The 14,801-nt window shown below is 50.6% G+C and overlaps 1 protein-coding gene across 2 annotated transcripts in view; it reads left to right on the forward strand.

Moving 5' to 3' along the window:
• Sin3b (SIN3 transcription regulator family member B) overlaps positions 1-14,801 on the forward strand; it is a 33,865-nt gene continuing 19,064 nt past the window's right edge. Inside the window, exons 1-5 of one of the 2 annotated variants that reach the window (XM_034520312.2) lie at positions 1-159; positions 756-862; positions 2,260-2,413; positions 6,899-7,096; positions 9,080-9,223. In XM_034520312.2, coding sequence (XP_034376203.1) covers positions 61-159; positions 756-862; positions 2,260-2,413; positions 6,899-7,096; positions 9,080-9,223 — 702 coding nt within the window. In that variant the 5' untranslated portion in view covers positions 1-60. The remainder of the gene's footprint in view (positions 160-755; positions 863-2,259; positions 2,414-6,898; positions 7,097-9,079; positions 9,224-14,801) is intronic. The other variant, XM_034520311.2, reaches the window with a different exon arrangement.

Here is a 14,801-nt window from a genome sequence, read left to right on the forward strand (position 1 = left end):
CCGCGCAAGCGCGACCTGGGCTCAGGCGGAGGCGGGGCAGACGCGGCTCTGACTTCCAACATGGCGAACGCAGGCGGTGGAGGCTCCGCGGGTCGGGGATTCGGTGGCTCCCGCTGGGGTCGTTCGGGCTCCGGGGGGCACGAGAAGCTGCCGGTGCACGTGAGTGATGTCCCCAGCCTCCTCCTGGGAACCCGGACCCCCTCGGGGATGGCGTCCCGCCGTGCGGCCCCGCCTCGGCCTCCCCTCTGCGCAGCTGGGGCCCGGGGACCCCACACCCCTTCCGCGGAATCCTTCAGTCTTCGCGGCAGCCCCTCGGTTTCCCCCTAACAATTCATTCTCTCCGCTGCACGGACTTCTTAGAGATGCGGCGATCCTTCTCACATCTCTCAGTCATTCTTGCAGTCCCTGTCATCCCGGGGACCCTACGGTGCGCCCTGAAAACCCTCGGTCCTTCTAGTTGGCCCTTAGGTATCCTTGCAGCTCCCTCGGTCTTCCAAGGGATTTCGCTACCTCCCCGAGACCCTTCGGTCTTCCCCGCCGGTCCTCGGTCCAACCCGGAACTCCTCGAGGCCCCTCGGGACTACCCGCTGGCTTTCGGTCCTCCCAGTCGGCCCTCGGTCCTCCCCGGAACACCGCAATTTATCCTCGCGGCCCTCTGCTGCCCCGTGTCACCCCTTCTCTATCCCTGGCCTTCCAGCCATCAGTCTCCGCGTCGCGTGACCCTGGCCCACCCATGGCCTTCTTGTTCCCCACAGGTGGAGGACGCTCTCACCTACCTCGACCAGGTGAAGATCCGCTTTGGCAGCGACCCTGCCACCTACAATGGCTTCCTGGAGATCATGAAGGAGTTCAAAAGCCAGAGGTAATCTGCAGAGCCTTGTACACCCAGGAGCTGGGGGCCGAGCCCTCCAACTCCCAAACCAACTACACCGTGCCCCCCCCCGCCCCCAACTGGTGATCATACACAGGGTTGGCTGGCCCTGGGAGCCTCTTCTAAAACAATCACAAGATGAGGTAGTTCTGAGGAACCGAAAGGGTGAAGGAGTTAGTGAATCAAGGCCTGGACAAGGAGTGTTGGGTGTAGTCTTTATTTAAAATGTTGATTTGGGGGTAAGATGTCCCAGTGCGTAACAGTGCCTGCCACCAAGCCTGACCACCTGAGTTCCAGCCCCAGAGAGAAGAGAAGCTTCAAGTTTTCGACCTGCCCTTGGGATCTGTGGTACACGTCCAAATGTAGAAAGTAAAGGGGGTACAGATTTTGATTGTTTTGGGAAGCAATTTTTGTTAATACTGCAAGAAAATATTACGAGGGGCAAGCACAATCTCTTCTGCACTCTTGTTACTAAGATGCTTTTCATAGCACTTACTAATCTGACCCAGTGTGGCTATAAAGGACCTGAAGCACAGGAACTGTTTTGTAGGCACAGAGCAGTTAGGTGTTTTGGGTTGCTTCTGAGTTATGCCTGTTTTCTAGAACCTTCTGGGAGGGGAGGCTTGGTTTAGGTAAGGAACTCACCCTAGTGACAGGTGGGTGGAGCTAGAACCTAGGCTGTCAGTCAGTAGGCTTTCCACAGGTCTTGATACTGACCTGCCTGTCTGCTCTCAGGAAGTGTGGAAGGCCTGGGCCAGTTTCTTGTGGATATTTAGGGTACTGAGGCCAGAAGAAGGCCCCCATGTCATTCCAACTTTACCAGACCCCCTCCTTTAGTAAAAGAAAATTAAAGTGTATCCCCACCCTTCCCTAATTCACAAAATAAGAGGGAATTTCTCACACTGCTTGGAAAACTATATCCTCCTGTTGAGTCTCAGCCCAGCACCCAACTCTTGGGACGTTTTCAGAATTGGACCCAGGAACTCAGATGGCCTGGAGATACAGTTTTTATATAACACACACACACACACACACACACACACACACACACACACACAACCTATCATTTAAATATATAAATATAGATAGAGTTTTTGCTAGACTTAGCCACAGGTGGTTTCTCATGGCGGGGCCCATTTGTTTAGTGGGGCATGGTGGTGCATACCTTGAATCTCAGGCAAAGGCAGGCATATGGAGGCTAGCCAGGGCTACACAAGAGAAACCCTGTCTCTAAGGGAAAAAACCAAAACAGCATGGTGGGGCCCATTTTCAGAGTCTTTGCCATCAACTAAGCCTGGGCTGAGGTGATCTTGAGGCCATCCAGGGCAGTTTACTCCCAGGACTCTTGCCCACTTCCCTTTTTTTTTTTTTTTTTTTTTTTCCCTCAGCATCGATACCCCTGGCGTGATCAGGCGTGTGTCCCAGCTCTTCCATGAACACCCTGACCTCATCGTGGGGTTTAATGCTTTCCTTCCGCTTGGATACCGTATCGACATTCCCAAGAACGGCAAGTTGAACATCCAGTCGCCTCTAAGCAGCCAGGTAGGCTTTGCTTGAGTGATGTGGACCCACAGGGAGCACAGTGCACTAGGCATTTGTGATGTTTCTGGGAGCCTTTATATAGCCTTTTCTTTTTCTAGGTTCTCTAGTGCATGGCCGGACAGAAACACAGAGAGACAGCCTTTGCATCCCATCAAGTGTAGTGGCTGGGGTGTGCTTCAGTGTGGGATAGTACACTTAGCATGGGCAAAGTCCTGGGTTCAGTCCCTAGCACTTAGGGGTGGGCATGTAGGGAGGAGATTCCAGGCTCATTGACTCACTTGTTGCTGAGATCTAGCCTCCAGGCTTTCCCAAGAAGTCTAGCAGGCCAAGTATACACTGGCATCTTACGGCTTCCCTTGATGTCAGGCCACCAGTAAAACGGAGGTGTTGAGCTGTGCGCATGGGAATAACTGTTTCTCTCACTGTGTCATAGGATTGCCAAAGGCTCTTTTCTCAGCTCAGGCTTGGGCTCTGCAGCCTGCTGTCTGTGGTTCTCCACACTGCCACTTCACAGTAGCCAGACAGGTCTGACCCTCATCCTCATGCCTCAGTCTTCCAAGTGCTAGGATCACATGAGAGCTGCCACCACAGGCTTTCAGTGAGGTTGAGAGGGACTCGGGAAAGGTGGTGTGGCCCCACAGGCCCTCCAAGTGGCTCCTGTGTAAGTTCTGCGGCTCTGCTCATCAGCGTGACTCCTAACTCCGAGCCCTGCCCAGTTTTCAGAGGGAACTCCTGGAAGCACATGCTACTGAGTTGTCAGGGTCTTTCATTTCCCACCTGTACCGGGACCCAGGAACTGTGACCACCAGTGCCTTAACAGAAGTGACTTCTAGACTCTGGCTTTGATACAAGGTGGTGCGAGCTGTGTCAAGAGCAAAAAACAGTTCCTACGGCATGCGTGATGTCAGAATTCAGGACACCACTCACTAGAAAGCTAAGGTGCAGGGAGGGAGAGCTGGCAGGAAGTAGAGTCTGAGTCATGGGGGTGGCCTGTTCCCTTCATAGGTGCTTAATTGACCAAGGGGCCCCTGTGACTTACAGAAAGAATGACCAAGACAGTCTTGGATCCTTGAACAGGCACCTCCTGTGAAGGGAGGAGACAGATAACCATGCCCTGACATAAGCGGGAGGCTTGAGGCACATTTCCCCTGCTGTTGCTTCTCCCTCAGCAAGCATCCTGGGAGCTGTTGCCTCAGATTCCCCGCTGCCACTCACAGGTGGGAGAAGTATATATTCCTTGTTTTGGTGCTGCCCTCCTGACCAAGCTCTTCGGGGGAAGCAGGACCTTTACCTGGCTCACTGAGCTGTGTTGGGAAGGAGTAGGAAACAGCTGTCAGTGGGCAAGTGGGCTCCTGGGGACAGTCAGTAGGTCCTGGTCTCGCATACTCACAGGAGGCTGGCCCTTTACCACCCTCTTTGGGGAGGCTTGGTCAGTTTTTGACAAGGACAGGTAGTGCCTTGGGCCTGATAAATTCCAAACCACTACATCCTTGGACACTGGTGGCCCTCTGTTGTATTTGGGGTTTGGATGTAGGACTCCCAGCATTGATAGGAGGGACTTTGTGGAAACTGGACCCATGTAGGGAAGGGCCTTGGAGGGATGTGCCATTAGGAGGGTTGTCTGTAGAGTAGAGTAGGGCTAGAGGGAAGCTGAGAGGCAGGCTTACAGGGCATGAATGGCCAGGAATCAGCCCAGCCAGAGGCGCCAGAGAGGTTGGGGAGGACAGGATCCAGGAGGGGATTAGTGAGGTTGTAAGATGAGCCAATGGTTCAGGCTGGCCCTTCTGGTAGAGGCAGAGCCAGGAGCCCCGGGGCTGGGGCTGGGGCTGGGGCTGGGGCTGGGGCTGGGGCTGGCTGTTTGCTCATTTAGGTTCCCGAATAGCCAGGAGAGCTGCATGGTTCTGGGCATATGTGAGGCTGAGTGTGAGTGTTAGCTATGTAAACAAGTCACCCTAAGTGCAGGCAAGAAAGAGGATGGAACGTTCCAGCAGGGCCTATCTTATAGCTGTAGGCTGTGTAGTGGTGGTTTTTATATTTTCCTAAGATCACAATAGAAGATGGTATTATGGTTGTACAAGCATCACCACTAACTCCAGAACATTCTATCACTCCAGAACAGACCCTGTTTGTTGTCTGTATATTATCTCTTCTGGCCATTTTATCAGTCACTCACATCATAGTATCTGTCAGTGTGTCTTGTGTGAATAAAGTTCCACTGGATAGACTACATTTCATTCATTTGTCTGGGGATTTTAAGAAGTTGCCACCTTTTGTTGGCTTTTGTGACTGGTGCTTCATTGAATGTTGGTGTATGAGTCCTCTTCAGTTTTTGGATCTGCTTCTAGGATTGTGATTGTTGGACTGTAGGAAAATTCTTTGTTGGATTATTGGTTACTATGGCTGTTGCCATAGTAACTGTCCTTATCACCATCTAGTGCCTTCTGCAGAGTTCCTGACTAGAGGGCTGGCTCTGTGTGCCATCCGGCTTATTCAGGGAACCAGAGAGATCATACAGTGCTGGGGAGTCCTTAGGCTTACCAAGGGCAGACTCAGACCCCGTGACCTTGAGTGAGCAGTCAGGTTCCTCAGTTGTAGCCCACATTTGTAATCAGTGTCTGTGTCCTCAGCTTTGGCTTCTAGCAGTGTGTGTGTTCACTATTGTAGCTCAGTCCTGCCTCCTAGTTATGTGTTGAGGCTTGACTCCAGTCCCTGAGAAGACCACTAGTTGGTCTTTGACCCTTGAGTTCTGCACTTGCAGATTTGGCACAGGTAAGACATTTAAGGGAATGACCATGTGTGCTGAGCACACAGGGCGGTTTAGGGGACTGGTCTGGTGCTCTGTGTCTGAGCCACCCCAGTCTATGCTTGTGTTGTGTGAAATTGCTTCTCCCTGGTTCACAAGGTGAGTTATTGACAGTGTGTTGGTGTGGAACTCTTGGAGACGGTGTGTGCTGTGGGAGCGAGTCCGTGTGCTGCCCTCCACGTTAGCACTCTGAGGAGGGTCCGGAAACCTGCCCCCCTTGGATACTAAGGGACTACTATTTGGAGATAGGACCTTGACTGAGCAAACATGGACCAGATGAGGCCATTTGTATGTTCCCTAATTAAATATGACTGACATTTAAAAAAATTTTTTTTTAACCTATGGTTTTTTGAGACAAGTCTTTTTTGTTGTGTAACCTGGGCTGTTCTAGGACTCACTCTGTAAACCAGGCTGCCTTGAACTCTCTTTCCCTAGTGCTGGGATTAGAGGTGTGTGCCACCACAACCTAGCTGCTGGTGTTCTTTTAAGAAGTTTTGAGGGCACAGTGCAAGCCTTCCTTAGGAGCCTGAGCCCTTGCTGCTGGCACCTCAGTACACACCTTCTGCCTCCAACCTCGTGGGGAAAATTACCCATTGTCCACATAACCCCTCAGATACCGTGTGTGAGCTTGTTGCCCAAACCAGGGAGCTGCTAGGGAGAACAGGACAGTCGTTCAGAGTCACTTAAAGATGGTTCTGGAAGATCACAGTGAGCATGCATGTCATCTGACTAGAACCATGAGCTGAGTGGGTAGTGACAGTGATCCAGGGAGAAGTGTGGGATGGTTCCAGTTGGGAAGTCCAGCTGCTGTTCCTTCCCACGGCCCCATTCCCTCCCACAGGGCCTCGTTCCCTTAGGGCTCCATTCCCTTAGGGCTCCATTCTCTCCCACAGGGCTCCATTCCCTCCCTCAGGGCTCCATTCCCTCCCACAGGGCTCCATTCCCCGCTGGGTTCCCTCCAGCAGGGCTCCCGCAGAGCTGCTGCTTGGGTTGAGTACTCTGACCTGGACTACAGTCCTTCCTGTACATCAACTGCGACCCCCCCCCTCCCCCCCAGCAAGAGTTCACAGAGTGAAAGAAAGAGCGGAAAGAAAGAGCCATGTTTGTGTCTACAGCTGGAGAGAAATGTGCACAGCATGCTCTGATGACTGATGCCTCTCACTTGAGCTGTCCTGGGGCTTAGCACCCAGAGGCCCTGTTGTGAGACTCCCCTGAGCTAGCTGTGGCTAGATGCACACACATACTGTGATGCCCCCTTGAAGTTAGCAGACCTTGTTTTTACCTTACAACAGTCTTACTAAGATGGGCATGTTACTCACAGCCCTGCACATAGCTGCAGTAAGATTCAGCTTCCAGGATCTGTAACTTTCCCCCTGCATGTTAATATCTCAGAGTGGAAAGGACTTGGTAAAGTAAACCTCTGACCTGGGGAGGCTGAGGCAGGAGGTTGGTCAAAGTTGAAGCCTCATAGAGAGATCTAGTCTCAGGAATACAGGGGTGGGCTTTGTTGAAACTGCAATTCTAGCTGCAGTGCTTGGAGATCTAGGGAGACTCCAGAGGGAAGAAGTACTTGACTCCAAGGGGTGCATAGGGGTTATTGGAACAACACTTTACAGCAGGCAGTAACAGTGTAGTGTTTATCTCCTGGCCACCCCATGCCACTCACTGCCTATGTTCCACAGGACAACTCCCATAGCCATGGTGACTGTGGGGAGGACTTCAAGCAGATGTCCTACAAGGAGGACAGAGGCCAGGTGCCCCTGGAGTCCGACTCTGTTGAGTTCAACAATGCTATCAGCTATGTGAACAAGATCAAGACCCGCTTTCTGGACCACCCTGAGATCTACAGGTCCTTCCTGGAGATCCTACACACCTACCAGGTGAGGCCTAGCCCACCACGGCATCTGGGGCCTTGTCCCACCTGGCCATTGTTTGGCATTTAAGAGCTGAGAGTGGAGTCCAGGGCCTCACAAGCTAGCCACGCACTTACTGCACACCACAACCCAGCCAGACTCTCTTGGTAGCTTTCCCTAGCCAGGTCACACCCCAGTGTTCAGTATGACTCTGGGGGAGTCGGGAATAGGTTGAGGTAGAAAAGGGGTGTGTGTTGAGAGGTGTGTAGGCCAGCCATTGCTGCAGTAGCAGGGAGAAAGAATGCTGGGCAAGCCCCCTGAGGGCTCCAGGGGCCAAAATACGGAGCTCTGATTCTCATACAGGAAACTTTCTGAACCACTCAACAGCTACCACTTAAAAAGATAGGTCATGTCTCCAGTACCACACAACACATAACGTTGTAGAGACAAGAAGACTGTTGTTCTTTTTGGCATACAAGTTCACCATCATAGAGGTAACTAACCTGGGCTCCCCGTGAACTTACAGAACCCTAATAATGGTGCACAATTGACAGCGCAGCTCCGTTACTGTGTGCCGGAGGATGCAGCTCGTGTTAGGTGGATGTGGAAACCTCAGGCAGTGACATTGTGGCTCCCAGCACAGCAGGACCTCCAGGGTGGGCACAGATGTGGGATACTAGTGTAGTGTGTTCTTGGGGGCAAACTAGCCAGTTGGGTGCAGTTTTCTACTAGACTGTGTCTGAGACACATAACAAGCAAACACCATAAGCTCCTTAGCCTTAGCTAAGTCTTAGCTTAGTCTTGTGTGGCAGCCCTCCTGAGGCTGCTGTGCTACGTGGACATGCCCAGAGCTCAGGCCACAGCCAAGGCATGTGCACTCTACCAGTTCCCACTGCAGGATCAGCTCAAGGTTTTTGTACCTCTGTGCTAGAGTCTCAGCTTTGCCTGTCTTGTCCCGCCTCCCCCCAAAAACAAGGTTTCTCTGTGTAGCTCTGGCTGTCCTGCAACTCTCTCTATAGACCAGGCTGGCCTTGAACTCAGAGATCTGCCTGCCTGCGCCTCTTGAGTGCTGGGATTGAAGGCGTGTGCTACCATGAAACAGTCCTAAGTTTTGCTTTTAAAAACAGTCGTTTGAAGCCAGCTGTGGTGGCACATACCTTTATCCAGAATTCAGAATGCTTAGCCAGGAGGATGCTGTAAGTCCAAGGGCGTCTTGGACTCCACAGTGAGCCCAGGCTCTCCTTAAAACCAACCAAGTCTGCTCGGGGTGTTCTGTTGTAACAGGCATGGCTTCTCCCCTGAGGGGCTGCTTTTAGTTCTGGCTCCTGTTGGGGAATATTGGGGTTAGGGTTCTTTTTCTTCTTCCCTTAGTAGGCTCTACAAACACCGAGGATTTTTCCTGGGAGCTGAAGGTGCCATTCACAGGGTTAGTGAAGAGGTGTGAGGCCTCAGTTCATTCCCTGACAGTATGCAGAAAACCAAAAATCAAACAACACAGCTCCCTTCCTTGAAGTGCAATTAGTGAGCTACGTTGGCTGCTGTCAAGTTGTGGCCATGTGGCTCCCCTGCTCTCTTGACCATGACAGTGAATGTAATGAAGCATATTTCTACCAAAGTCCTTTTCTTTTTAAATTTTAAAGTCCACCTGGATTCTGCATCCCTGACCCCAGTCTCTGGCCCTTCCTGTTGCCTCCAGCTCCAGGTTTGCCTGCCTCCCACATCTTGGCTCTCCCTAACTTCTGTCTAGTGATGTACTGGGAGCCATTCTCTGCTCCTCTCATCCAGCAAGCATGGCTCCCTTTTTGGAAGGGCCCCGGATTTTTCTCCTACTTAGTGCCCTGCTCTTCCCATTGCTCTGAGACCCATTGTACCCTCCCCAACCAGTATGGCAGGGCTTAGACCACTGAGAGCAGAACAAACTCAGAGTGTAGGCATAAGGCTGATGTCTGTACCACTGCTCATGCCTATCCTGGGACCCTGCTCACCCTTTTTTCTTTTTCCCACTTGCAGAAGGAGCAGCTGCACACTAAGGGTCGTCCATTCCGTGGCATGTCCGAGGAGGAGGTTTTCACAGAGGTGGCCAATCTCTTCCGTGGTCAGGAGGACCTGCTGTCAGAGTTCGGACAGTTCCTGCCTGAGGCAAAGCGGTCCCTGGTGAGTGCCAAGTGTCCAGGATCCTGCCTGTAAGATGTGTGCAGAGCTAGAGCCTGCTGAGCCTGTCTTATATATTGTGACTATGGTGTTGTGGGAATATGGATGCCTTTGCACAGAGACAGGGAAGCCAGTGTGAGGATAGTGGTCCAGGCTTACACAGGTGCCTAGGACCAGACTGTACTTGGCTTCTCACTTTGTTCCAACAGCCTGAGGCCTGCCAGAGGTGCCTTTTCTGTGTCTTCTTTTTTATGCATATTAGTCTTTTTGAAAAGTAGAGATGAAATTCATGATCCTTAAAGTACACCATAAAATTCACTACTTTATAGTATATAATTCTGGGCCGGCTAGTGGTAGTGGCGCAACCTTTAATCCCAACACTGGAGGCAAAGCCAGCTAATTTCAGAGTTTGAGGCCAGCCTGGTTGACATAGTCAGTTCCAGAGTACTCAGGACTACGTGAACCGTGTCTTAGAAAAAAGGTATGGTTCAGTGCCATGCAATCTACTAAACAATTAGTGCGACTGTCACTTTTAGTCCTTACAGGTTATTTGTCTCCAAAAAGAAACCTTGTCTCCATCAGCACTCACCCTGTCCATCCCCTAGCCTCCGACCTGCTTCCTGTCTGGATTTGCCTACTCTGGACATTGTCATGGGAGTCTGTGTTTGTCAGTGACTGAGTAGTAAACATTCCCAAGTGTAGGTTTTTCCATTTTGTCCATTTGTGTTGTGGACATGGGGTGGTTTGCTTTGAAGCCATTGGGAACGAACAGACTTGTACAAGTCGTTTGGATGGCCGATCAGCTCTGGGTCAGCCTCTGTGGCCTTCCCAGATTACATGGGAGTTTCATTTAACTTTCTGAAGAACTTGTGTTTTCTGTGTCAGAGGCTCCATTTCCTGAGTCCTGCCAGTATTTGACTTTCCATTCTGTGTTCGGTTGTTTTACAGCTGTCAGAGAGGGATATTCGTCAGCTTTGACTGCATTTCCCCAGTGCTGATTGATTCTGTTGAGTGTCATGTTTCTGTGCTGGCTGGATTTTAAGATATGTTGTTTATTACTATTTGTGTGTACATGTTTTGTCTGTATGAGTTTTGTGCACCGTATACATGCAGATGCCTATGGAGACCAGAAGAGGGCGTCAGACCACTGGAGCTGGAGTTAACGGGTAGTTGTAAGTTGTCATGTGGGTCCTGGGACCCGAATCCAGGCCCTCTGCAAGAGCAGCCAGTCCTCCTAGCCATTGAACCGCCTGTCTGCAGCTACAGCGGAGTCCTTGCTATGCTCCCGTGAGCTCCTTAAAATGTGTGACCTCACCTCCATCTCCTGTTACCTTTTTCCTGCTTTGCTCTGGTTTTGATGAACAAAATCTTTAGATTGTGATTAATTTTTTTCTCATATCACTCTTACGTGTTAAACTTTAGAAGCTGTTGCTGAACAGTTAGGTCCTGAGCTTTTTCTTCTTTTCTTACAGTTTTAGCTCTTGAGCTGTGTTTGTCTGTGGAAATGATCCTTGTGTCTTGCACAGGTGTTGAGCCTGCCATGCTGGGCTCTGTCTTGACAATATTAATGTGTGTGCGTTGCTTGTGGTGACTGTTGCCACCTCTTGGTCTGTGTGTTCTCAGGCCTGCCATTGGCACTGCAGCTTTTGCAGTGAGTTGACGAGCAGGAAGCCATCGTCTTCCACCTCCTGCTTCCTTGTCAGACTGTGCCAGCTTTCCAGACCCCTGATAACTTGTTTTCTCTTTGAGATTGGCTCTCACTGTAGCTCAGGCTTCCTTCAACATGTGATCTCCTGCTTTTGGGCTCCATGAATCACTGGAATCACTGTCAGGGGCTACTACTTCCGATCATTTTTTCAGTTACTGTTACATATTTGTGTGTGCACGACAGCCGCAGGTGGATGGAAGTCAGAGGACAACTTGGGAGAGTAAGTTTTGCCCTTTTACCCACATGTCTTGGGGTCATACTCGGATCCTGGCCCTGTACCTCCTGAGCCACGCTGTTGACCTTGTATTGGTTTTGGTTTTGTCAGGTGTTTTGCCTTGGCATGTTCTTATTGTTTTGTTAGGCTCCCTCAATCTTACCCAGGCCAGTGGCCAGTTGCCTTGGTCTTTGTCACCATGTCTTGTCCATAGTATCAGCCATGGGTGGGATAAAACCTGGAAATACCTAACTACGTCAGAGAAACTTGTGTCATCTAGCCTAGGGCTATGGCTTAACTGTCCCTCCTGCCTGGTATCTAGGTGCCCTCCAGGGCCCAGATGGTGCCAGAGTCCCAGGAGCCATGTGGCCTGCTCTGCCCTTCAGCCTCAGGTAGAGCCAGGCTGGGCATTGCCCTTAGGCCTTGCTTCCTCCTCAGAACTATGGCCATCTGTCTATTCAAGTGAGACCCTGAGCTGCTGGTTGACTTCCAGGTAATGACTGTAGTGCTAGCTCCTGGGACAAACTGCACAGGCATGTTCCCTGTCATCTCCCTGAATGTCCCCATGGGATCCGTGTCCCCAGAGCTGCACAGACCTACAGGGGCCCTTGAGTGTGCCTGGAGGGACACTAGGGTCCTTCCACACTTCCGCTCTGTCTTGAGTCCCTGTCTGCCTGTTTCTTTCTGAAGTTTAGAAGTTCTAGTGAGGTTCTCTTTGAAATCATGACTGTTGTCTTAGTGGTTTCTTTGTTTTCTTCAATGTCACTGTGACAGACCTAACAGAAGAAGGGTTCATATGGCTCATCGTTTCCTAGATCTCTGCTGCTGTCCTTGGCTCCCTGGACTCTGAGGCTGCTCTGGAAAGACCCTCAGGGCCACTGGGGGCCGGTGGCAGAGGCTGCTCACTTTCCCAGCAGACAGACAATGGGCTTGGGGACCTCTCACCTTCCCTCCAACCAGGCTCTCACCTCTTACCTTCTAGGACCTCACAGAATATCACACCTAACTGGACACAGAGTCATCAGTACATGATGGTACATACACTTCATCTGGATACTGTGGTACCCTATTCCTATCAAGAGAATATTCTATCTTTGGGGACTATAATAGTATGTAGGAGAGGGGTGTCACCTTTAGGTTCCTGATGGCCTGGCCACAGATCTGTTAGGATGAGTTTCTTGTAAGCTGCTACTTAAGCTGGGGTTGGTATTTGGGTTGTCACATCTGGGTGCTGCATCTGAGCAGCATGGCTCTGTCCCAACACCCCTTGGAATTGATAGCCTATGTCATCCTCCACTGCACTTCCCTGAGCCACAACTGATGGGGGTCGGGGATGGGGGATGACAGTGGACTTTGAAGTCCAAGGGAGTTCTGGGTGCAGGGGCTCCCTTGTTTTCTGTCGTGGTGGACCTGGTGCTCTGCGGCCTTGCAGGCTGTACACACATCTCTGAAGTCCTGCTTCTATCCTAGCCCACAGGAAAACCAGAAAAAACCAAGCAGCTTGTCTGCTGGACCAGGGTGATAGTGCAAACCTTCTTAGTCCCTGTACTCTGGAGGCAAAGGCAGGTGGATATCTGTGCATTCCAGGCTACTCGGGGCTACATAATAAGGCACTGTCTCAAAGTAGTAATTGATGCTGGCCATCAGCCTTAGCTGGTGAGGACTGCCTGTTACAGAGTACCAGCTCCTCCTGGCACTTGTCGTCACTCTGCCCCTTCCCCTTTTCCTCAGGGGCTGGGCTTCCACTTCCTCAGCTTCTGATCCCAACATAAGGCAGCCATTTTGGCCACCTAGTTTCTTGGTCTTGTGGCTCCTGACCGGCTCCACTCTTGGATCTTTTTTGGTCATGTCTTCCTCCCTCATGGGAGTTTAGCCTGGACCCTTCAGGTGTCTCGGACTGTGTGTACAGTAACACCTCCTCAGCCGTACCTGGGAGTGACCATGTCTTTATCAGATGGAATGAAAAGACAATGGTATGGTTGTTGAGCAAGGCCATGGAGTGGGGAGTAGAGAACTTGGGAACCCAGAGGCCACGAGGGCATTCTCAGGGTGAGAAGTGCAGGAAGGAGTGGAACTCAGTCACGGGTAGACTGAGAGACTGATGATTACATAAGTTTGTCAGCCATTTTTGCTGGGTTTTGTTGAGACGTAACAATATTAACAATCACATAATAACAACTCCTGTTCGAGACCAGCCTGGTTTACAGAGCAATTTCCAGGACAGCCAGAGAAACTCTGTCTCAAAAACACAGACACACACAAATCAGCTTCTGAACCAGCAGTCACGCTATTCATGGAACTTGCAGAAGAGAGGCGGCTTCCTTCACTGCACTTGTCTTCAGTCACTGCCACTACTGGGGGTTTACAGTGTCCCTACCCCTAACAGCAGAGTGTGTAAATGGCAGTCAACGCAGTGTGAGCGGTGCTGTTGTGTGCATCTAGGCAGAGGGACTATCCATCTCATAAGCTGGGATTCACAGTGTAAGCCAGGGATACACTGGCATCCTTTCTAAGTCTACCTGTTAAGCACCAGTTGGGTCTGAGTGTTTTCCTACACATTGGCCCCATGGCCTCAGTATAACGACTCAACCCTGCTCAAGTAGCTTAAAAATAGGTAATCTGATCTGACCACAGGTTGATAAAAGGCCAGGAGAGCTTTGCAGAATGACTGGGTGTGGCTGTATGTCAATAAAACTTTGTTTTACAGAGTGGATGAATAGGTTTGGCTGTCATTAAAACTTGACAGAATGAATGGGCTGCCTGCAAATAAATAAAACCTGATTTATAGAATGAATTGCTATAGCCAAGTTGGAGATAGGCTCTGGTGAGTAGTTGTTCAACCCAACCCTGATTTGGAGTCGATCTAGGTGAAGAACATTGAACAGTAGAGTGAGGACTGTGAGCAGGGCCAAGACCAGTCTGCTGTGCTACCTGTCCCCACCTGCCGCCTCAGAATTCGGTGTTTGAATTGACAAAAAGGAACCCAGTGAAGAATCCTCTGGATACCACTTTACTTAGGGTCCTGGGACAGTTTCTATTTTATTTTATTTTATTTTATTTTTTATTTATTTATTTATTTATTTATTTATTTATTTATTTATTTGGTGGATGGGTGGGGGGGGGAGACAGGGTTTCTCTGTGCTGTCCTGAAACTCACTCTGTAGACCAGGCTGGCCTCGAACTCAGAAATAGGCCTGCATTTGCCGTCCAAGTGCTGGGATTAAAGGTGTGCACTACCAGTGCCCGGCCAGTTTCAAATTTTTGACTAATTGAGATTTTTTTTTTTGAGACAGGGTCTTTCTGTGTAGCTTAGACTAGTTCAAACTGGTGCTTCTCTTGCCTCAGCCTTCTGAGGGCCAAGATGACAACCATGTGCCACCATACCTGGCTGTTGGATTTAGGGGATCTGTCTTACCTTGGCTTAAGGGTAGGCCTTTAGTGTTGTAGAAATGTCTTCCCTCATAGAGTAGTTTCTCCTCCAAGAGAAGCAGGTCTCCTCAGAGCACCGCTGTGTGTGCATGCTCCATCGCTTTCCAGAGTGAAGCAGTAACACGTGGCTGCCTGCTGATTGTGCCCTTTGGGTTTTTCTTGGTTTTTATGTTTGTTTTCTTTTTCTTCTGTGTGTGGCACATACCTGCCACAACAGCAGCACAGCTGTT

The sequence above is a fragment of the Arvicanthis niloticus genome, chromosome 16 (genome assembly GCF_011762505.2).
Source record: "Arvicanthis niloticus isolate mArvNil1 chromosome 16, mArvNil1.pat.X, whole genome shotgun sequence".
NCBI classification, from domain to species: domain Eukaryota; kingdom Metazoa; phylum Chordata; class Mammalia; order Rodentia; family Muridae; genus Arvicanthis; species Arvicanthis niloticus.